The following is a 24,168-nucleotide window of genomic DNA, read 5'->3' as shown; positions in this document are numbered from 1 at the left end:
ACGTATTCTATATCTTATAGATATTCCATATCTTATAGATAGTATTCCATTACATTCATATACCACAACTTGTTTAGCCATTCCCCAATTGATGGGCATCCCCTTTGATTTCCAATTCTTTGCCACCACAAAAAGAGCTGCTATAAATATTTTTGTACATACGGGACCTCTTCCCACTTCTATGATCTCTCTGGGATACAACCCTATAAGTGGTATTGCTGGGTCAAAGGGCATGCCTTATTTATTTATAGCCCTTGGGGCATAGTTCCATTTTGCTCTCCAGAATGGTTGAATCATTTCACAACTCCACTAACAATGCATTAGTGTTTCAATTTTTCCACTTCTCCAGCATTTATCATTTTCCTGTTTTGTCATCTTAGCCAATCTAACTGGTGAGATGTGGTACCTAAGAGTTGTTTTGATTTGCATTTCTCTAGGCAATAGTGATTTAGATCATTTTTTCATATGCTTATAGATATCTTTAATGTTGACCATTTATCAATTGGGGAATGACTTGTATTCTTACAGATTTTACTAAATTCTCTGTATATTTTAGAAATTAGGCCTTAATCAGAGACACTGGTTGTAAAATTCCCAATTTTCCACTTCCCTCCTAATCTTGGTTACATTGGCTTTGTTTGTACAGAAACCTTTCAATTTAATGTAATCAAAATTATCCATTTTGCATTTTATAATGTTCTCTAACTCCTGTTTGGTCACTAAATCTTCCCTTTTCCATAAATCTGACAGGTAAACTATTCTTTGTTTTCCCAGATTGCTTACAGTATCAGGCTTTATACCTAGATCGTGCACCCATTTAGACTTGATTTTGGTGTATGGTGTTAGATATTGGCCTATGCCCAGTTTCTGCCACACTATATTCCAGTTTTCCCAGCAGTTTTTGTCAAATAGTGAGTTCTTATCCCAAAAACTTGGGTCTTTGGGTTTATCAAACAGTAGATTATTATAGTCATTGAATAAGTCTCATGTACCCAATCAATTCCATTGATCCATTACTCTATTCCTCTGTCAGTACCAAGTAGTTTTGATAATTGCTGCTTTATAATACAGATTAAAATCTGGTATGTCTAGGCCACCTTCCCTAGCATTTCTTTTCATTAATTCCCTTGATATTATGGACCTTTTGTTCTTCCCAATGAATTTAATTAATTAATAATCATTCATTTTCCATAATACTTTAAAAGTACATAGGTGGCATACTTATCTCTTTTAACCACATCTGTTTCTACTGCTGCCTTGATTGGAGTCATGATTGTTAGCCCTGATGTCTGAACTAGCCTTCTGTGCCTCAATTCAAATCTGTTCATTTTTGTTTCAAGTGTATTTCATATAAAAAATATGTTGTTGGACACCACTTTCTGATCCATTCTGCTACCCTGTAAAGAGTGGCAAATGCAGCAAAAGTCAAGGATGAAGACTAAGAAATGACCATGAGATGTGGCAATTAATAGATCATTGGTAACACTGGAAAAAGCAATTTCAGCAAAGTAATGAGATCACAGGCCAGGGTGAAAATGGTTCAAGAGTAAGAGAAGAGGAAGTGGAAGCAATAAATTTAGACAGCTTTTTCTAGAAGTCTGGCTGAGAAAGGGACAAGAGAGATACAAGAAGATAGTTTAAGGGGATCATGGAGTCTGTTGAAACTTTTTAAGAGACTTGGGAATCATGCACCTTTAAGAATTAAAATTCATTAGCGACTAAAAAAAAAGCAAAGTTGTGACTTCAATATCTGTTTTATTGATTGAAGAACTTCTAAATTCTGAAATGAGTGTGGAATCCAGTTTTCAATTTGGATGGATTCTTCTCCTGTACAATGCCAGTATTGCTAATGTGGAAGGGTGACTATATTCTTGGATACAGAGGCTAATGTAAGCTTCGATAAGGACCAATATACTATTTTGATGGCTGCATGTTCTTTACATGCTTCAGTGGGTCAGATTTTAAAGAAGGTACAAATACTTTCAAGAAATGCTCACCTAAATGTTGCTTGCAAAAAATTTATGATTCCAATCACGTATGCAGCTTTAGAAGGCCATCCCTTAGGTTACTGCTCCCCTTGTTGCTCATGGAGCAGAAATAAATACCCAAGATGAAAATGGTTATAGAGCTTCAATGTGGGCAACACATCAGGGTCATAAAGTGTATATTTGAAGTTGCTTGAACTAAGAGCCAATAAAACAATGCAAACCAAAGACAGAAAGAAAGTGAGAAAGATTGCTAAAGGAAATAAACATTCAGAGCTCTTCAGTTTACTTTCTTTGACTGTGAATCTACTGCAAGGAAAGTTCCAAAGAAGAAGCTATATGCAGACTTCTGACAATGAACAGTGATATAGGGAAATGCCATAAATTTAATTCATATATAGCTTTTGAAGATCTGGAAGTATTTTTAAAGGATTTGATCATATAACAGAATTACTGATGAATAATTACAAGTAGAGGATGTAAAATATGGAGAACTGACTAAAGTAATAAACTTGGAAATCAGTGGTGATGAGTTCCTCAATTTCATATTAAAATTAAACAATGTGGTCATTTAACTATGGCAGTACAGAACATAATTAACCAGTTAGGAGTAAATTCTCATAAAACAGAAGTAGAATGGGGATCCTACCAAAGGCTGACATCTTTTTGTGAAAAGTTGGTTTGTAATATTGAAGAAGTAGATGAAAAATCCAGTAAACTAAAAGATTAATGCGGAAGCTGCAAAATGACCAGAAAAATTATCTCTGTCATGTACCACCTACAGATACATTTTCTACCTGCAAGAGCATATTTTTGAAGAGAACAACATTTACCATATGTGAATTTCAGTTTCTCTTCTTCCATTGTGAGCTAACTTTCCAAAAAAGCTGATGTTAATTGTTGTTTTGAGCAATGTACAGTGATATCTTTTGAAAAGAAGTGAAAACTGAAAACTGTTTTACTTTGTTTTTTTAATTAAACTTCAATTTATTAATTTGTTTCCTTTTAGTTTACAGGATTCAATTCCACAATTCCTTGAATTTCACATTTTGTCCCCCTCCCTCCCCTCCCCCCCCATGGCGGCTTATTATCAAGTATAGGATCTGTAAATACTTTCACATTATACAATGGTCAGGTTATAAGGATGGATTGTACCAGCTGGAATGAAAAATGGTAAAGAGGACATAAAATCAAATAAGAGAACGAAAAAGATCAGGTATTTTGCTTCCACCTGGATATAAATTTAGTTCTTTCTAGTTATTTCTCTGGATGCACGTTTGAAAACTGTTTTGAAAACTCAATTTGTAGAAACATTGTAAAAACAAGGTTGCAAGTTTCTTTACAGATGTTTTTCTGTCAGATTTAGAAATCTAATTTGTTCATTTTGATCAAGATATAGATAACACGTAATTCTATGATTCTTTAATTCCGTTTAATATCTTATATGATTATTGATCATCTTCAAATAAGGTTTTACCTAGTTTGTCTTCAGGAAAAAAACAAAAAGAAAAGAAATGATGCCAGAGCTGATTTCAGAAAAACCTAAGAAGATTTTATAAACTGATAGCAGAGTAAGGTGAGAACAGGGGAACAATTTATGCAATAATAAAGGCAAACAGCTCTGAAAGATTTGTGAATTCTGATCAATGCAATGATCAACCATGATTCCAGAGAACTGATGATGAAGCCTGCTTCCCTCCTCCTAATAAGAAATGATGACCTCAAGTTGCAGAATGAGATATATGTTTCTAGAGATAGCCAGTGTCAGAATTTAGTTTGACCACGAATGTTTATAACAAAGGAAAAAAAAATCAGCCAACCTGACTTCCCTGGCTTCCTTCAAGTCCCAACTAAAATTCTATATGAAGCCTCTCTTGATCCCTCTTAATTCTAGTCTTTCCTCTGTTGATTAATTCCAATGTGTCCCACATATCATTTGTTTATAAATTGCTGTTTGCATGTTATCTCTCCCATTAGACTTTGCCGTTCTTAAAATCAGGGATTGTCTCTGACTTCCCTTTGTATCGCTGTGGCTTAGTACAAGGGCAAGTACATCACTGGCACTGCATAAGTGTTTACTGACCGACTGACTCAATCCTGACTTTTGTTGACATCACAGCAACCTTTGACACTGGCAATCATCCCCCCTGGCTACTCTCTGTTCCTATTTGTCTGACCACTCCTCAGTCTCTTTTGCTAAATTTTCATCCAGGTCACAATCATTAACTGTGGGTGCCCCTCGAGGTTCTATCTTGGGTCCTTTTCTCTTTTGATGAGAAAGTTAGGAGTAAATTCTCATAAAACAGAAGTAGAATGGGGACTATCTGGTGAACTACTATCTACTATCCTATCTGGTGAACTCACCAAGTACATTGGGCTCAATTATCATCTCTGTGCAGATGGTTCTCAGATCTTGCTAGTCATAATCTTTCTCCTCAGCTCCAGACCTGTATCACCATCTGCCTTTTGAACATCTTGAAATGCATGTACGTTTAGGCATCTCAAACTCAATATATTCCAAACAGAATTATCTTTCCTTCAAATCCTCTTCTATTCCCAATTTTCACATTACTATTAAGGTCATCACTACTGTACCAGTCATCCAGGCTCCCAACCTTGGTTGTCATCTTCAACTGTTCTCTCTCACCCACTCCACAAACTCAATCTGCTGTCAAATCTCATCATTTCTACCCTCACAACATCTCTCCTATACACTGCTGTCTCTTCAGTCAAACCTTCATCACCCCTCACCTGAACTACAGTAGTTTTTAATTTGTGTACCTGCCTCGAATCTCTCCCACTCCCGTTCAACCTTCAATCATCAGGAAGCAGAGGCTCCAAGAGTATACCACTTTTTCAAGGAGCCTAGCCAAAAAGGCAGGGAAAGTTAAAAGATATCAGCTAATGTGGACGTTAAGCTCAAGAGAGGCTTTTTTTTCAAGATCAGGGAGATAGGGTCTCATTTTGTAGATAGAAAGAAAGAAGCTGCTAGTTAGAGAAAGCCTGAAGATTTAGAGAGAGCTCTCAGGTGAGAGGATGAGGGCTAGACGTGTTGGGGGGGAGAGAAATGAGAAAAGAGAAGAGGTTTAGAATACTTGCTGTGAAGAATAGGATAGAGAATATATTAGGGAGGAGCAAAAGGGTTGCCTGGGAGCAGCGAGAGCCTAGTTGAGATCAAAAATGTGATCACTAATAAAGACAAGGGAGAAAGGGATTCGAGAGCAGAAGATCATATAAAACTGAATTGGTTCACTAAAGGCATAAAGAATGCGAAGGGAGAAGACTGCAGTCTGTACACTACTAAAGATGAAGAGACTAGAGGTGATGATGAAGGCAAAGAAAAGGCTTAGGTATAGAATTATAAATACAGAGTTAGAAGCGACCTTAGAGATTATTTAGTCTAATTTCTTCATTTTAAAGATGAGACAACTGTGGGGCAGCTAGGTGGCACAGTGAATAGAGCACTAGCCCTGGAGTCAGGAGGACCTGAGTTCAAATCTGACCTCAGACACTTAACATAAAAACTAGCTGTGTGACCTTGGGCAATTCACTTAACCTCAACTGCCCTCCAAAAAGCAAAAAAAAAAAAGAGAGAAAGACGACTCAGGTACTGAGAGGTTGATTTGTCCAGGGAAGGCCACAGAAGGCATTACGAAGTAGAGACAGGATACAAACTAAAGTCCCATGATTCCTTCCACCATACCTCAGGAGAAAAGATCACAATAAGGTTCAGAGACCTAGGAGTTTTAGAACATGGAAGCATAACACTTGTGGATGACAGAGCAAGATCAAAAGCATGACTGTCCCTGTGTGAAGCTGAGGGGGAGTAGAAAAGTAGGTTTTGGGGGGGTTGAGTAAATTGAATAACTTGGAAGTTCGCGTATTTGAGGAAATATCAATATGAATACCGAAGTCTACCTATGTGAGGGAGGACTTGGGGTGGAGAGGAAGACCCAGTGATCTAGTCTGTCAGGATGGTTTTGGATCCTGTCATCCAGCAATTCCTCTCAGCTTAGTGTCATCTCCAAATTTGATTAAGCAGGCTACCAATGCCTTTAGTCAGGTCAATGGACTTACAATTTAGTTGAGAAGAAATTATACAAATGTACTCATATATATATATATATATATATATACACATACATATACATATATATATGCCTTTATAAGCACAGGTTACCAAAGTTGGCAATACTGCCCCCTGTGAGGCAATGGAATGATGGGGGGGGCAGTAGGAGCCTTGGGTACAACTGGGGGGTGTTGAATAAAAATAAGGAGGAGGTGGAAACATAAACAAAGAAAAGAAATTTAAAAAACCATTCATACATGTTTCATATGTTGTGTAACAGAGTCATAAAGCCATAGTGTTTACATTATTTTCCAAATAAACACACAAAATGCAAGTTATAATCAGTGGTCAAGTCTGCCAACAGGTCTTAACAAGCAAGTGTTTGCAGGCAAGTATGTGCTGTACTGTCAGGAAGTCCAGAATGCATCAGCACGAATATGTACATATAATGACTTGTTTACAATGCGATATTATATGGTCACATGATTCGATATTGAGTCATCAAAATTTCAATGCAAGAAAAAACTTACAATAAATTGCTAAATTTAAAATGTCATTTTAAAAAATTTATGCTTTTCCTGAAATGACAAACCAAAAACATTAGAGGGTTAAAGTAGATTTCCAGGGGGGTGCTAAGTAACTTTTTTTTTAAAGGGGACAGTAGGCCAAATAAACTTGGGAAGCTTTTATCCAATGGACTTAAAATTTAGTTATGGAGAAATAAGAAATATATATACATATGACATGTATACACAAACATACACAAATATAAAACAATATAGAGTAATATACACTAATTGTCAAATGAGTCACAAAAAGAGAAGGTGAAAGAGTTCAAAGGAAGGATAGTCTTCAGAAGCTGAGCATTTAGGAAAGGCTTTATGAAGGTGAAGCTTGTTCTAGAACTGCATGGCCAAAGTAAGAAAAGCAGAACACAAGGAAAGGGCAAAACATGTTCAATGAATGCTTCAGTTTCTCTAGAACAGAGGATTCATGTGATTGTAGATGTAGGGGTGACAGCACCTTAGTGGTCATCTACTCTAATCCCCTCATTTTATAGATAAGAAAACAGGACCAGAAAGTCAAAAATGACTCACCTAAGGAAGCACACACTGGTCATAAAGTAGTAAATTTGGAATCTAAACTCTGGTCTTTGGAATCCACAGTTTTCCTTTTATTGAACCACATTAGGGATCACATTTAGGGGAAAGTCTAGAATGCCAAGCTAGCTTATACTTTATTGTCAAGTCATGAAGTTTCAAGCAATGGGTAGCAAAATAGTAAATATACAGAAATATTAGTATTACAAAAATAGTAAATAGACAGAATATGGAGAAACACTAGATATAAAGACCAATTCATCGAGTACTGTTGTAACCCCGGTGAGATGATTAGCGTCAGAACCAGAATGGGAAGGAAGGAAAGGATGTGAAATTATCAATTAACCTTACTGGGCCAGATCTGGGATTTCATCAGTGGAGTACATCTGTCTCTCCTGAGAAACTTTAGGAAGGAAGAAGTAACAGGTGATCTTGGTGACTATATGCAGACAGAGAGGGAGGAGAGGGAAACGGAAGTCAAATACAACTAAAACATTTCAAGCCTGGATAACTGAGAGCATGATGAAGAACTGTCAGAAATCGGAAAATCCAAAGAGGATACCAGCATTGGTTAAAAAAAAAAAAAAGATGAACAGCTTGGTTTTTGACACACTGAATTTAAGGTTCACCAGAGCCAGTAAAGCTTCTGAAATTTAACCGTAGCAATTTTGAAGACAGACAATTGTGAAGACAGCACTCTCCAAACTTTACAATCCAATCAAATTGACTTCCTCACTGCTGCCTGTACATTTCATCCCACATGCAGTGAATGATGGGGTACCTGGGGTCTAGATCAATTTGTGAAACCAACTTGTAAAACCAGTCTGTGAAGTTGTAATTTGTCCTTTGCCATCCTTGAGCTCTGCCCCTTCTCCCTATCCCACACTCCACCTAGGCAACACCCTTCGACCCCTTTTGTTCTTACTTAATCTCTTGATTTCTTCCCAGGCCTGGCCCACACCCTCCTTTATCCTTGCCTTTTGTCTCCTTAACGACCTGGCCCAAATCTTCTCTAAACTATTTATTCACATGCTCCTCTTGGTCAGCTCTGACCTTCGTCTATGCACTGAGGCCCGTCCCATCTGGTCAGCCCTGACAATGGCAGCCCTACCCTTTAAAGGTAAAAGCATGTACCCCCTCTCACTTGCAGGTCCCCTAAAGGACTCTTGCCCGCTTCTCATAGAAGTGTAACAATAAACTTCTACAACTCTCACTCCAATTAAGCCTGAGACCTTGAATTCTTTCCAGACGATATTGCAGGTTTTCTGGTCTTGGATAAGATCAGAATATCTGCTGAACCTATTGGGATCCCCTCCCCCATCAAATCCACTCCCTCCTCACCTCCACCATGAAAAATCCATGGCTTCTTTCAAGGCTCAATTCAAGGGACACATTCCACATGGGGGGGGGGGCTATCCTGATCCCACAAATTGCTAGAGCCCTCCCCCCACAAACAAACCCTTTCTTTTTTGTTGTTTGTTTATTTGTTTTGGTTGGTTTTGCTTTTTGTGGGGGGAGGATAGGGCAGTTGAGGTTAAGTGACTTGCCCAAGGTCACACAGCTAGTAAACGTTAAGTGTCTGAGGCCGGATTTGAACTCAGGTCCTCCTGACTCCAGGGCTGGTGCTCCATTCACTGTGCCACCTAGCCGCCCCAAACAAACCCTTTCTTATTCATTTTGTACATATTTTTATTGGGATGCAGTGTGGAGTAATAGATAGAATATCAGTCCAAAAAGATCTGGTTTCAAGACTCATCTTGACATACTAGCTGTGTGACTCCAGGCAAATCTCAGTGCTCTCTAGGAAGCTCTCCATACACTTTTTTTTTGTCAATCAACAAGCACTTATTAAGCCCTGACTATGTGCCTGGAACTGTGTGCTAAGCAATGGGGATATAAAGAAAAAATAAAAAGTCTCTGCTCTCAAAGAGCTTATAGTCAGAAGACAGCACATGCACATGTGCACACACTCATGTGTGTATACAAAGATACATATGGAGCAGATGGAAGGTAACCTTTGAAGGGATTTGGGGAGCAGGAGAAGAATCAAGAAAGGCTGCCTTCAAATGGTGTCTCAGGAACCAAGTCTTCAAGGCCAGGAGGGTGAGCCACGTCAATGCCCAAGTCAGCCCTGATAACATGGGGACGGGCTCCTCACATCCCCCACGATTCTCTCCATTGCTCTTTGGGTCACCCACAACTTCATTTCTGTGATGCTCTATGATCCCAGGCAAAACGCATCCTCTGAAGGCTTTTTAAGTTGCAGAAAAGGATCCGATCTTCATTCCTAGAGAATTCTTTATGTCAGTGAAATCACAGGGTTGGTCCCTAGCCCTCTCTACAGGGCATCCCAAAAGTCTTAGTGCAGTTGTTGTTTTTTAAGTATTAAAATTTAAGGACTTTTGGCGTTCTCTTTATCTACTTATCTGTGCTTCTCCACAATAGAATTTAAGGGACTGTTTCTTGGGGTTTCTTGGCACACAGCAAGCACTCAGCAAATGCTTTTTGGATTCTGTTTTGTTTTTTACCTCCCCCTGGTCTAGCACACGGCTTGACACACAGTAGATACTTAATAAATGCTTTTATGAGTCTATTTTTTTTTACCCACACCCAGCACAGTACTTGGCACATAGAAGGCACTTAAATATTTTTTCGATTCAATTTTATTTTTTACGTCCCCCTAGTACCCAACACAGTACTTGGCACACAGTAGGCACTTAAATAAATGTTTTTTGAATTAAGTCTAAGAAGAGCAATGTTTCAGGATTAGAACGGTTTTCTCTCTGCCAAAACCGGTGCATGGGTGCAAGGGTCACATCTTGGCCAAATCAGGATCGCCCAACAAACAAGGGAAGGCAAAAGCCTACCGAGGCACGGGAAGAGGAGGAAGGCAGAGTCCGGTTGGGCGGAAAAACAGCTGTTTGCTTGGAAATCACTTTTCACTTCTTCAAGAATAAAACTTTGGAAGCGGAAGGGGGAGGAAGGGGGCAGACGGGTGCGGAGTCGGTGGATCACAAAATGAAAAAAAAAAAAGGGCAAAGCGGATACCCATAGCCAAAGGGGAATTTACTAAAGCTCAATGAAACGCGCCCCCGCCCCCAGCCAGCTCCACACCTCTCGCTCCCCAGACCTCTTACCTGGTGGGCTGTCAAAGCTCCCTCCATCTCTGCCCTCCTCCTGCCTGGGCAGTACTGCGCAGGCGCACCTGCCCTCAGCTTCATCCCACCGCCACTATCACCCTCCCTACCCCCCATGCAGTCACACCACACACGAGACACACCGGTGACCTTCCAACAGGGAAAACGAGAGGGGGGAATGAGCCGAGCATGCGCAAACGCGCAGCCCCATCGCTTCCCCTACTCCCCCCTTCCCCTCAACTCGCCCGGCCCCTCGCCCGGAGCACGTGGGCTCCCGCGTTCCCCCTAGCGGCGGTTGAGGACCAGAGTCCGACGCCTAGTGCAAAGAGCCACTGGATGTTCGGCCGCCCCTCCGCTCCCCCCGTTACGGAGGGGAAGGAGAGGGATGGCGGGCGGGGGCTGGGACGGGGGAGGGGGGGGAGGGAGAGGAAAGCTATTTCCCCACCCCCGCCAGAAGCGCGGATTGTCGCTGTTAGGCGGTACTGTACCGGCCCCTGTAGATCCCGCCCCCACCCCCAGATCATCCCTCTCCCACCCCCAGGTCATCTCTCTCCCTTCAAGCTGCGAGAAGAGGGCAGGCCTTGTCACCTCTCCAGGAGCTGCCCTTGGCAGAACTTTTGCTTGACGCTGCATGCTTGTTACAAGGCTTTGGTTTGGGGGGTTTTTTTCGCCCAATGGGAGGAAGAAGAAAGTAAATGCTTGTTCTTGAGGGGAAAAAATTTGTTCTATTTGACTATGCATATTTGTTAGAAGGATTTTGTTTGGGGGAGGGCGGGTTTCCTCCTATGGGAAGAAGGGGAAATAAATGCTTGTACTTGGGGGGGAGGGGGATCACCTGACTGCATATTCGTTACTAGGATTGGGGGGGCGGGGATCCTCCCATGGGAAGAAGAGAAAATAAATGTCCCTGGGGAGGGGGATTCATCCCCCAACTCTGCATGTTTGTTACAAGGATTTTGTTAGGGTTTTTTTTTTTCCTCCATTGGGAAGAAGGGGAAATAATGCTTGTACTTTGGGGGGTGGGGGGTGGGGGCCAGAATACCTTGACTGTGCGTTATAAGGATTTGGGGGGAGGGGGTTCTCCAGTGGGGGAAAAAAAATAAATGTTCATAGAGGAAAAAATTCATTCCTTGATTAAGCATGTTTGTTATAAGGATTTGGGTGTGTTTTTTTTCCTCCAATGGAAAGAAGAGAAAATAAATGCTTGTTCACTGAGAGGAAATGGAGAGTAATCATCTTTGACTTAGAATTTTTGTCCCAAGGATTGTTTTGTTTAATTTTTTTTCCTCCAATGGGAAGAAGAGAAGATAAATACTTGTTCATTAGCTGTAAAATTCATTCCCTAATTATGCATATTTGTTACAAGGATTTTGTGCTTTTTTTTTTTTCCTAAAGTGGGAAGAAGAGGAAATAAATGTTTGTTCACTGGAGGAGGGGGTGAAAGGGAGAGATAGCTTGTAGGTCAAGGAGTCAAGGTGGAGAGGGACCCAATGAAAGGCTTTAATAGTTTTAAACTGCTTTTTAAAGTTTTAAGACTTTTGGAACATTGTAAATATGTTAGAGATGATCTGATTTTTTAAAAAATAGCAATGACCAGAATCATGAGGGTACTGAGTATAAAGCCATAGCATTGAAGAGACAGGTAGCAATAGCAACTATGTAGCACTTCAAGGTTTACAAAGCACTTTCCATTTGTAAGCTCATTTGATCTTCACAACAACCCTGATATTGTCATCTTCATTTTATAAATGATGAAAATTAGTCAGAAATGAAAGTGACTTGCCTAGGGTCACGAAGCTGGTGTCTGAAGGCAGAATTATAAACTCAATAATATCTAGCATTTATATAGTTCTTACTATGTGGAGGCATTATGCTAAAGCACATTACAAATATCTCATTTGATCCTCACAATAACACTGGGAGGTAGGTGCTAAAATTACCTTCATTTTATAGTTCCTTTTTGAAGACTAGCAGAAGTTGTACGACTTACATTTCAGGACTGTTTGTAAAGAACACTTTTGTTCAGGTTTGGCTCACAACCCCTTCCAACTGTGAGATTTCATCATTCATCCTTTAAGTAGAGCTTGCAGGTTCTGCAGGGAGTTAGAGATCATCCCCGACCACCCATTCTCCCTCCTTATTTTGTCCTGCATTTCTCACCTTTGTCCATACAAAATTCATAAACATCTCAATCTGAAGACAAAGCAAATGCTGTATTCAATTTGTGACTTCAGGCTTTACATGTGGCATGTATATTGCACAACTTTTCCCATGCTATCTTAAGTCTACATTTCCTCCTGAATATACGAAACTCATCTCTTGGATTTAGGGTTTTTATAGTAATAATTATAATAACATACTTATGTAGCACCTACTATGTACTTTAAAAAACAGGTTTGTTTTTTTTTTTACAAATATCTTATTTGATCCTCACAACAACCCTGTGAGGTAGGAGCTCATATTAGCCTTTCTTTATATTTGAGGAAATTGAAGCAAACAGAGGTTAAGCGACTCATTCTGGGTCAGTATCTGAAGTTGGATTTAAAATCAGGTCTTCCTGACCCTAGGCCCAGCAATTTATCCATTGAACCACCTAACTGCCTATATAAGATTCAAGGACCCTGACTTTTTAAAAAGTGAAATGCCCAATATCATGTTATTTTCAAACTTGTAATTTACAAACTTTAATCCAAACCAAGTAAGAGATTAGTTAATTCAAAAACCTGACAAACCAATGGCTTGTGTAATAAATGTCAAAACTGCCAAAGAGACAATCTAGTACAGTTTGGAGAGAACAACTTTGTTTTTGTAATTGTAAAGGAAAATCATTCTTTAAAGAGACAAGTAAGTATGCATAAAGGGAAACTACCAGTGAAGTTTATTTAGAGACCAGGTTTGAACTCAGGTACTCCTGACTCCAGGGCCAGTGTTCTCTATTCACTGCACCACCTAGCCGCCCCTATGGTATTTGTATTTTTAAATTGTAATTGACAAGAAAAATATCAACAACATAATATCAGAACATTTGAATTTATCAAAGGGATACAAAGTGATATGTTGAAAATAAAACAGTTCATAAAGGGATGGAGGGCCTTTCTGCTTCCTTTCTCGGGAACAATAAAATATGTAAAAATGAGGTTCTCCCCAACTCTAATGATGAGGTTTAGAGTTGGTAGAGCTGATAGAGCTGATTCAGGTGTGAAAGAATTCACTTAGACCTTCTCTGTAACCATTGGGAGTTTTATTGGTGCAAAAATAGTACAGGTCTAGCAAGAAAATTAAGTGAGACTCCAATATTTGGGGGAGTTAATGCTTATATAGAGGTTTCAGAATGATGATGTAGTAATTTTAGAGGTTTGGAGCTTAAAGATTAAAGACAGGACAGGATGACATAGGATGAGGGAGACAAAGGGAGTTCTTTATGGTTTAAGGATTTAAGGACAGGGCAGGAGGACACAAGTTAAACATTAATAGACGGGGAAACACAGGACAGGACACAAAACCTCTTCTTTTGGTATAGGTTCAAGATGGTGAGAAGGGATTTTAGGGTGCCTTCAAGTTACAGAATAAACTAGGGGCTTCACAAAGTACTGGAAAAGCAACTTTTAACCCTTAGGGGACAATTTGTATCCACATCATCTCTCCACTGAACCACTAGGTAGGAGAAATCTTTTGGAAAAGAGACAAAGGTCACTGTCTTCTTTGATCACTTTTCTGGCTGGTCACATGCTGGTTTATCTCCTGTCTCAAGTCTTACTCCATCTGTTTCAAGCACTCTTTTCTACCTCATCACTAAGTTACCAATCAAGTCAATAACGAAATTCATTAGTAGTTTGGAGTCTTCATTAACTCTTTGTAGAGATCTCATTGCATACTGGCTGGTTCTAAGAGAGGGAAAGAGAGAGAGCTGGAGTCAGGAAAATCTGAGTTCTAATTCAACCTCAGACACTTACTAGCTATATAACCCTGGACAAGTCACTCTTGTGACAAGTCACAAGTTAACCTCTGCCTCCATTTCTTCAGCTGTAAAATAGGGATAATAATAGCACTTGACTCTCCAAGTTGTTGTGGGGATCAAATGAGATAATATTTGTAAAAAGCACTTAGCACAGTATCTGGGCCATAGTAGGTGCTACATAAATGCTTTTTTTCTTTATTCCCCTTTTGCTTCAAAGGGAACAGAGAAACTCTAGGGCAAACACATTTCAGGTAAAGAGGGTATCCCAGAATGTGATTCTCCAAACTTTCTCTGTAAATCATTTTCTGGCCCTACAGAGACAGAAACAAACACTACCACCAAGATTCTCCAAGGGCACACTCATTTGGGGTGGGGAGTGGGGGTGTTATATTTTTATCATCTTGTATTGTGGGGGTTTTTTTTAGCCATTTTTCTTTTTTGTTGTTTCCAATAATAACTGTCTTCATCAACTCTTCCAATGAGCTGTCTCACTGGGTATGTCTTTCCTTTAGTCAGTTCTTCATTCAAGTCATCCTGAGGGGCAAATGGGAGGCCACATATACCAGGCAAGTTGAACCAGCACCACCACCTTGACCACACTCCCCCCTCATGATGGGGTGCTTGGGATCTATGTTTGTAACATCAGTCTGTAATATCAGTTTGTAAAATCAATTTGTAAAACCAGTCTGTAAAATCACATTTCCCCTCCCCAGCCTCAGAGCATTAACTCTGCCCCTTCCCCCGCCAGCACTCTCCCCAGCAACAACTCATCAACTGTTTATCTCTGCTTGCAACAATAACAAGCTACTCCTATGAATCCTTCACTAAACCATCTATAAACATTTTAGCTTAGGCAAATATTATCTACCTTTAGTAGATGGCCAACTGGATCTATGAGGCACTATCTATAGGTTAACTCCTTAGCCAATTATCTACATACTGGGTCTCTGTTAGCCTTTGTTCCCAACATCCATCTTGTCAAACATGACACTGATGAGGGGCAGTCTAGGCACTTCTCAGTCAGCCCTTGACCACTAGCTGACTTAGTGACCTTTCAAGACCTAAAACCACACCTCCAGGTAGCCCCCCTTGGGCTATTTCCCAATGAATTATGGGCAATACGCCTGTGCCGTTGACATTAAAAGTGCCTGTTTCTTTAAGCACTGACCACTCCTTAACTCCTCCCTAATCCCACCCTTACTCACCTAGTTAGCATAATTGACATCTGATTTATTGCCTAAACTCCTTAAAAACTATGCCTATGTCATCTTTAAATTTACAGGTTCTCTAAGAAATCTTGCCCACTGTACAGTGTAACAATAAACTTGCAGGACCCTTAAGGACCCTTGCCCGCTGTAAAGTGTAATAATAAACTTTTACAATTCTGACTCCAAGTCTGCTTGGGCCTATTGAAATTCTTTTCCAGACTGAATCGCAGGCATTCTGGTCTTTGATAAGGATCAGAGTTCCTGTATAACCTATTGCCATCCCCCATCACTCAGACCCTGGTGGAGACAGACAGTAAACACTTATTAAGTGTTTGCTATGTGCCAGGTACTGTGCTAAACACTGGGTCTCCAAAGAAAGACAAAAATCAGTCCTGACTCTCAAGGAGCTTGTAGAAGTTTATGGGGGAGACTACTATGTTCAAACTACATACAGGATAAATTAAAATGAGCAACAGAGGGAATGCACTAGAATTAATGGTGATTAGAAAAGGCTTCATATAGATAATAGAATTTAGTTGGGATTTAAAGAAAGTGTTGGAATATTTGGAGACACCTTGTTTTCCAGAACTAAGGTTCAGCAAGCAAGCTGTAACCTGAGCTTGACATAACAACAATCCTTTGCCCTCACCCTTTGGCAAAAGTATTGCTTTGACCAGCACCAGGTGTTCTTGAGAGATTTATAATTTTCATATTAATCAATAACTGCTTAGATTTGTTGGAATTTGTTGTCGTAATTTCCAGAGACCTGAGAGTTGGTATTACAGTCCACATGCTGTAGCAGAAAACCTGTCCTGATGTTATTGTATAAGTGAACCAAACCAGATACTGCACACCTGTTTCTTCCACACTACCTCTGGTTCTGTACCCCACTGAACAATCACAAGGCTCAATGACCCTTGCACAATGATTCTAATCACTTAAAGATTGTTCCCACAGGACTCAAGAACAATTGTATTGTCTCAAAAATGTCTGCATGCATGGGCCTGCAGTGGAATCTGTTTACTCAAGACCTAAGGATGATTGCTATTGTGATCCAGCCCCTTTGTGGTTTTCAGGAATATAAGCTCTACCCCTGCCCTAGCAAGTCAAGCCCTCCTCAGGATGACTTTGGTTTGCAAACCTGCTTTCCCCACTGAAATTCCTGACACACTTGCTACTTGATTCCTGACACTGCCTCTGGTCTGCTTTGTTCAGCTCTGACCATTCACAGGTTAGAGGTCGGTTCCAGTCTGATTGATTGACAGAAGATAGGGAATCCAAAAAGCAGAGACAAGAAGGGAAAGCAGTTTAGACATGGGGAACAGACAGTAAAACTGTCTGGTGTTGTGGGATGAAGTGTCTTAATAAAGAAAGAAACAGCAAAGAAACCAGTGCTACTGGTTGACAGAATGAGTGGGGGTGAGGAGAATGTAAGAAGACTGGAGATGTTGGGGGGCAGGTAAGAAAGGGCTTTGAATGTCAAATAAAAGATTTTTTATTTAATTACAGAGATAATAGTGAGCCACTGGAGTTTATTAAGTAGGGGGGCAATATGGTCAGACCTTCAAATTAGAAGATCACTTTCACAGCTGAGTGAAAGATGGGCTGGAGTGAGGAGAGACCTGTGGTAGGGAAACCCAACCAGGAGGGTACTGCCATAGTCCAGGAGTGAAGTGATGAGGACTGGGACCATGGTGGTGATAGTGTTAGAGGGGAAAAGGGGGAGAGTTCAAGAGATATTACAAAGGTAAAATCAACAAGTTTTGGCAACAGATTGGTTATGGGGGGGTGAGAGTGAGGAGTTGAGGACACCTGGTTCATGAGTCTGGGTGACTGAGAGGATTGTAGTATCCTGAACATTAAGAGGGAAGTTAAGAAAAGAGAAGGCTTTGTTGGGGAAAGCAATGAGTTCAATTTGGACATGTTAAGTTTAAAATGTCGACCCTAAATCCAAGAACCTTGGGAATGGCAGTGGCTACTAACCACCACACATGCTTCCAGCCGCAGCAGGTATCATTGAGGAGAGTAATCATTGTGAAGAAGGAGCGCATTACCTTCTTCATCACCACCAGTAATAACTGTTGGACAGCTGGCACATAGGCACCCCCTTGAACCCCTAGACCTGCTTCCAGCACAGCACTTACAGCCCTCAACCAGGGGAGCAACTCTGTGGAAGAACCAACCTTCCCATCAACTGCCAAACAACTGCCACTCACAAGCAGACAAGCCAGCTTAGTTGAAGCAAGGCATCCCAAGGCAGAGGCAGGAGGCAACATGTGCCAGGGAAGTCAAACCACCACAACTACCTTGAGCACTACCTCCCCTCAGACTCTGAAGGAAACAGCCCAGGACCCTGAATGCAAAAACCTTGGAAATACCAGTGCTTCCAGACCAGCGTCCATAGCCAACAGCCTGGAAGCAACCCCTGGGGAAATGCAGCCCAGTAACTCTTTCTGTAGGTGTTCCAGCCACAGTTACTGAGGACCAGAAAAGAACCTCGGTTCTCTTCTGTCAAAGTATAAAGCCAGAAAAAGGAGCTCTTCTCTCCCAAGCTCTAGCCAATTACATCCCTCCTGTAGGGACAAAGCATTGAGTGGTCATTCTCCACCAATGAGGAGAATATGCAAATACTTGGATTTTTTTCTTCACTCAAAATATTGTGATTGTTTCAGTTGACTTTCCCTTTGTTTTTATTAACATCTTGTCATCAACAAGTGTTCTCTGTTCTTGGTGATTCACATAGTAGGCACTTAATAAGTGTTTATTGATTGATTCAGCAGCTGTAATGACATCAGTTATAAATGTCTTTTTACCAAGGTCATCTATGAGAAACAACAAATTAAGAGACAGATGTAGTGATTAGTCATGGAATCTCAGTTGAAAGTTGAAAAGAATCTCTTACTCATCTATATCATGACTGGAAAGCATTGTGTTTTTCTTCATTACAGACCATTTCTTTTCCCCGTATAATTTTCAATAAGAAAAAATACAGTTCTCCCCAACCTCCCCCCCGCCAAAAAAACACAAATCTATTTTCTTGCAGAGATTTGATACATTAGAAATGACCGTGTTCACTCTACTACAGCAATAGAGAGAATTTGATATAAAGTATACCTTCTCTATTGTCTTTTCACTAAATTTTATTTTCCTGGGTGCAGGGCTTGAGGAGTAGAGAACAAAGAGGAGGAGTGATCTGGTCCTTCTTTCAGCAGCTTTAACTCTAGTCCCTCTCTACGAAGTTTTAACTTTCTACGAAGTTTTATCACTAATTTAATAAGACTTTCACTAAATACAAAGGAACCCCAAATAAAATAATAAAATGTGAAATACCTTTTAAAGGAGACAGAAAAAGATACAAATACTATAATGTGAATTTTGAAAAATAATAATATATTGGTTCTCTTTTCCAAGTTCTTTTCCATCAGTTTTCCTATAAAGTTTTGTTACTGCTGCTGTTTTATATGATTTCAATCATTGTACATGTTCTAGTCTATTATTCATGTTTTATAAAGAAATATACTGATCTCTTCATATTTTTTACATATAATATCAGTATGTCATTTATTTAGCCATTCCCTAGTCATTGGACATAAAGATTGTTTTTAATTTTTCATTTATTTACCTTTATTGTAGTTTATCTACAATAAAACAGTTAAAAATATTTTTGTACAGAGAGGTCCTTTTTGTCCTTTTAATGACAACCTAAAGACAGAGATATGGTGTCAAAGGGTATGATGAGGGGTGGCTCAGTGAGTAAAGTGCTGGCCCTGGAGTCAGGAGGACCTGAGTTCGGTTCTGGCTTCAGACACTTAACACACACAACAAAAAACTAGCTGTGTAACCTGGGGCAAGTTACTTAACCCCAACTGCCCTCCAAAAAAGAAAAATTAAAAATACATTAAAAAAATAAAAAACAAGGCGTATGATGAGTCTTGTAATTCTTGTACATTATTAGAGAGTTCTCTCACTATGTTGCGCCTTTTTATAATCTTTCCAACAATGAAATAACATGCCTGCCTTTTATTATTTTAAAAAATATTTAGGTCATTGATGAAGTTGAAATTTGTCATAATATATTTTATCTGTTAACGTAAGTATGTTTTTAACCATACTACTTTTCAATTTTTACTAAATAAAATCTTTCAAAATTTGTCTTCTTGAGTTAAGGAAATACTTATGTCGGATGTGTGTGTGTATACACACACATATATTTAAATTTATATAGGGATATATATGTAATTATATGTGTGTACATATATGTGTGTGTGTGTGTGTGTGTGTAAAGAGAGGGGGGGGGCAGGGGAAAACAATGAATAAAACTTTGTGTGCTGTGAGTTTGGAGGAAACATCTTATCTTTAGAAAATGTAACCATAGAGGTCAAAGAAAGGGAGCTACAGGATGGTATTAGACAGACCTTCAGCTGGTATTTTAGTCATCTATAGGATCATTCCACTGATTCTGTCTTGAAGGTGATCTCCAAGATAACTGTTCTGCCTAAATATTCTGATGAGATTAACTACAGAGAAACTTTCCTGTCTAAACTGATCTGATCTTGGGCAACACAAGAGACTAGATCAACAAATTATACCCCCTAAATCTCCTGATATCTACTCCTTATGACTCAATCTCCCAAATAAGGAAAGAGTCTAAGTAGTCTCTCCTAAAGGCTACTTTTGCTTCCAGTAATGTTGACCTATTATATTCAGTCATTTTCAGTTGTGTCTGATTCTTCATAGCCCCATTTGGAGTTGTCTTGGCAAAAATCCTGGAGTGGTTTGTTATTTCCTTCTCCAGCTCATTTTACAGATGAGGGAACTGAGGAAGACAGGGTGAAGTGACTTGCCCAGGGTCACACAGTTAGTAAGTGTCTGAAGTTGGATTTGAACTCAGATCTTCCTTACTCTACTTTGAGTATAAATAGTAGTTGTTTGTGTTTTGTTTAGAAACCCTAAGGATCTTCTCCTCCCAGACTGAAATTTTTTTTTTAACTAGGTAAAAAGAAGCCATTCTTTACCTCATTTCTTACCTAGGCTTAATCACTGAATGGACATTGCCCCAGACAAACTGAGACCTGTGAAAGATCTTAATTTTATTTACTTATTTATTTCTTTATTTTGCTTTTTGTAGGGGGAGGGCAGGGCAATTGGGGTTAATTGACTTGGCCAAGATCATGTGGCTAAGGCCTGATTTGAACCAGGTCCTCCTTTCTCCAGAGCTGGTACTCTACTCACTGTGCCACCTAGCCACCCCTAAGACCTTAACTTTAAAAGGCCAAGGTCTCCCACTGCATCTGGAGCTATCTCCAGTCATCCTGATATGCATCTTGTTTGGTGAAGAAGAGAGTGAAAATAGAGATGTGGAGGCACCTATTGACTATGAAAAGAGAAAAACATTGTTTAAACTAGGCCTACATAACTTGTGGCCCACCAAAGGATTCCCTCTTACATGCAAAGGATGTTTTCCTCTACATTTTTCACAGGCTTCCCAAAATCCTTTGGCAGGCTGCAGGTTGTGCAGGCCTGGTTTAAACCAAAGATCTCTTGTGGCTCCCCCAGTTCAGAAACCCTCTCCCTCTGACCCCGTTAACCCTCTTCTCAGATCAGTTTCCCAAATAAAGGTGTTGGAAAAATGGAGGGAAATTTGAATTGCATTCCAGTTGCAGAAATGTATTAGCTGTGTAATCTTAAGCAAGTTACTTTATCTCTGTTTGCTCCAGTTTCCTAATCTGTAAGAAGGAAAATAATAATGGTGCCCACCTCCCCAAGGTTGTTGTAAGGATCAAAATAATATAATGATTGTAAAGTACTTAACACAGTGATTGGCATATGGTAAGCACTATATTGTTATTTCTTTAATTGAATGTAATTGTTTCATGTTTGATAACTCTAAAGTGGGTTTAAAATACCAAAGGTAATAAAATTGATGATTTTTATGTGGGATGATTTGGAAATGCAATTAACTGAATTGATGTCATCTAAAGTTTTGTTTTGTGTTTTAAATACATGATAGTGTTTATGTTATTACTAGAATTCTAAATTCTCTTATATTATGAAATTTTTAATCTGGGTACTGTTTCATTATGAATTAAGCTTTTAAAAGGATGTGATAAAAACGGATATTTGAAAATTCTTAAACATTCAATGAGGTACATTTTGTTATAAAACATATACTACAATAGTGAATTTTCCTTTGGTAATTTTTGGCTGTTATGAAAGTATATAGGGTGGTTTAAAGATGTAGCTTCAACATATCAATGATGAGTCAACCATCAGGTATTTAATATGTCTGAGGCCCTAGAATATAATTAGTTTTAATTTATAAGTAAAGGATAAATGAAATGTTAACTGTTAGGGAAACATAGGTAAATATATTCAAGCCCTAAGTTATAGTTAGAGAAATTTTGCTATTTGAGGTAAAAACTCCTGCTACTGTAATTTACTAGTGTTTTGAGTTTTGATAACAGGGATAGTTATCTGAATTGTCATGAAGCCAATAGTAGAAAATGGCAAATGCTGAAGTCTGGGAACTGCTAAAGGTGGATGTCTAGGTCTGGGAAAAGTTTTAGGGATGCCCTTGGCATGTCCTAAGATAGGAACTTCTTGACTCTAGTTCCCCATTCTTCTCTTTCCTTTCTGAAAAGGAAATTTCATCTCTTGCTTTTGGACACATGATTGGCTGTCAGATATGACTCATGCCTGGAATCAAACAGAACTGACAGAGTTTTCCCCCATTATGATATATGACTGTTATAACTATGTCCTTCCTTTTCCTTTGATAGCAAATTTCTATAATCAAGAATTTTTGTTAAGTACAATACTAAATCTATTAAATAATAGATTGTTACTGGAACATCTCTGAGTTGCTATAATAGGATGCAAGTATGAACATCATATAATTTTAACCTTTATTTATGATCCAATTATAACATAGGGATGATATCCTCCCTCAAGGGGGGATGATTAGGCAAAGTAAAAAGACAAAGATGTAATGTAAAAGTTTTCTAATTAAGTGGAATAGTAAATTCTGAGAAAACAACAGGTTTAGACTGTTTTCTTTAAAAAGTATATACATGTATATGATTGGCTTCCAAATTTACATATCAGGTTTTGAGTATATTTTCATAATAAGTTATATAAATTGGATAAAGGATTTTACACATAAAACTATACTGATGATGGTAAAGAAAGTGAAATTCTTTTTCCCGTTCTTAAAGTATCTGTCTGACAATTTTAAAAGGTAGAAGAGTTCATTTTTGGTTGTACCCTCATAAATTTAAAAAATATTCTTATATCAGGTACACAATTTAGATAAAGATAGAAACAGAAAATGAGAATGTAAACTGAAATTCTCTGAAGTTTCAAGATTGGAGAACCAAATTTAAATGATTGTACCAAATTGCGTCGAGGCTTGTTACTAGTAGAATTATCTAGGAACCTCTAGATTTGGAACCAGAGGAGCAGAGCAACCCTCTTAGAGCTATCCTGAGAATGAAGCCTGTTGTCCAAGAAAAGATATCTAAGGACTACACTCTCACTACTTGAGACATCTGGGACTCAAAATATGCTGACTAAATGAATGTTGAGAATGGATTCCTAGGATAAAGGGAGATTTGATGTTAGTTAATATTGGTAATAATTATTTTATTGCTTTGATCTTTTATTTCATGATGATTTATGTTTTAAGTTTTCTTGGTTACCTTAGTGACGTGTAAATCAGCCTTCTCAAAACTTGTCCATTATGAATTCTGGAAATAATCTGATCTGTAACTTCACATTAATATAATCTGACTTAATGTAATTATGATTATGATTTATGAAAAACCATATAGGTTGGGCTTATAGATAAATGATCCATGGAGAGAGTGAGTTTACCCACTCTCCTATAAAGCAAAAAGGGAAAATTGAATGGATTGAGGAAACTAGTACAGCAAGTGATTAATAGTGGGAATTGAATGAATCATACTCCCTCTTTTGACTCAATCCTGGATCTAGGTTAGTATCTGTTCAGTTATGGGTCTAGTCCAACTTCTATCTTATAAGAAAACTTAATTTAATTGTGGGAATTGGGAGAAAACATTATTGCATTGTTTGAACTTTGCCTTGCATGGCTAGGAAACTGGACCATCTCCTAATCTAGGACCTAAATTATACTGACCAGAAACTCAGTCAAATCCAAAGATTGATGCAAGGACTTTTCTCACAATTGTACTTCTCAATCAACTCATATGTCTCATCTGAGAACTGGCCCCATATTGATCAATTGGTTATTGTTTCCATGAAACAGATATTTGGGGAGTGAGACACTTTTTCTGAATTCAGGGAATTGCTGCACCTTTTCATTCTCTCCCTCAATCTAAGGTCCTCTACCAGGTCCTTCTGACTACTCCCACAGCTGCCATATTTGAAGATGTGGACTCTTGGATCATCCAAATAAAGCTCCAGGTCCCAAGTGGACCACTAGATTTGGTGAGGGCCTCAAAGTCTGCTTCAAGTGGCCCTGAAGCAGATGACCTCTTGAAGACTGCTCCCCCAAAACTCTGGACATGGGCCGAGTATATGGCACCCCTGACCACCAAACAGTCATTTTGGGTTTTCTTTTGTTCCTGATTATTATTGTTTGCCTTGTGCTTCATTATTTCATTCATCTGTTTTTTGTAAACCCTGCTAATTCTGTCATGTCTCCCTTTTTCTTTCTTCCTTTTTACCTTCCT

The 24,168-nt window shown here is 39.0% G+C and overlaps 1 protein-coding gene and 1 pseudogene across 1 annotated transcript in view; one reads left to right on the top strand and one right to left on the bottom strand.

Annotated features, from left to right (window-relative positions):
- Positions 1 to 10,422, bottom strand: part of GRAMD1C (GRAM domain containing 1C) — a 173,307-nt gene extending 162,885 nt beyond the window's left edge. The window contains exon 1 of the mRNA XM_069069900.1: positions 10,292 to 10,422. Coding sequence (XP_068926001.1) covers positions 10,292 to 10,408 — 117 coding nt within the window. The 5' untranslated portion in view covers positions 10,409 to 10,422. The remainder of the gene's footprint in view (positions 1 to 10,291) is intronic.
- LOC138147418 (ankyrin repeat, SAM and basic leucine zipper domain-containing protein 1-like) lies at positions 1,536 to 2,876 on the top strand (annotated as a pseudogene).
- Positions 10,423 to 24,168: the final 13,746 nt, after the last annotated feature.

The sequence above is a fragment of the Petaurus breviceps genome, unplaced genomic scaffold (genome assembly GCF_028583685.1).
Source record: "Petaurus breviceps papuanus isolate PSGF00001 unplaced genomic scaffold, PetGlider_PUasm1.0 90792, whole genome shotgun sequence".
NCBI classification, from domain to species: domain Eukaryota; kingdom Metazoa; phylum Chordata; class Mammalia; order Diprotodontia; family Petauridae; genus Petaurus; species Petaurus breviceps.
This window is presented reverse-complemented; position numbering and strand designations above follow the sequence as displayed.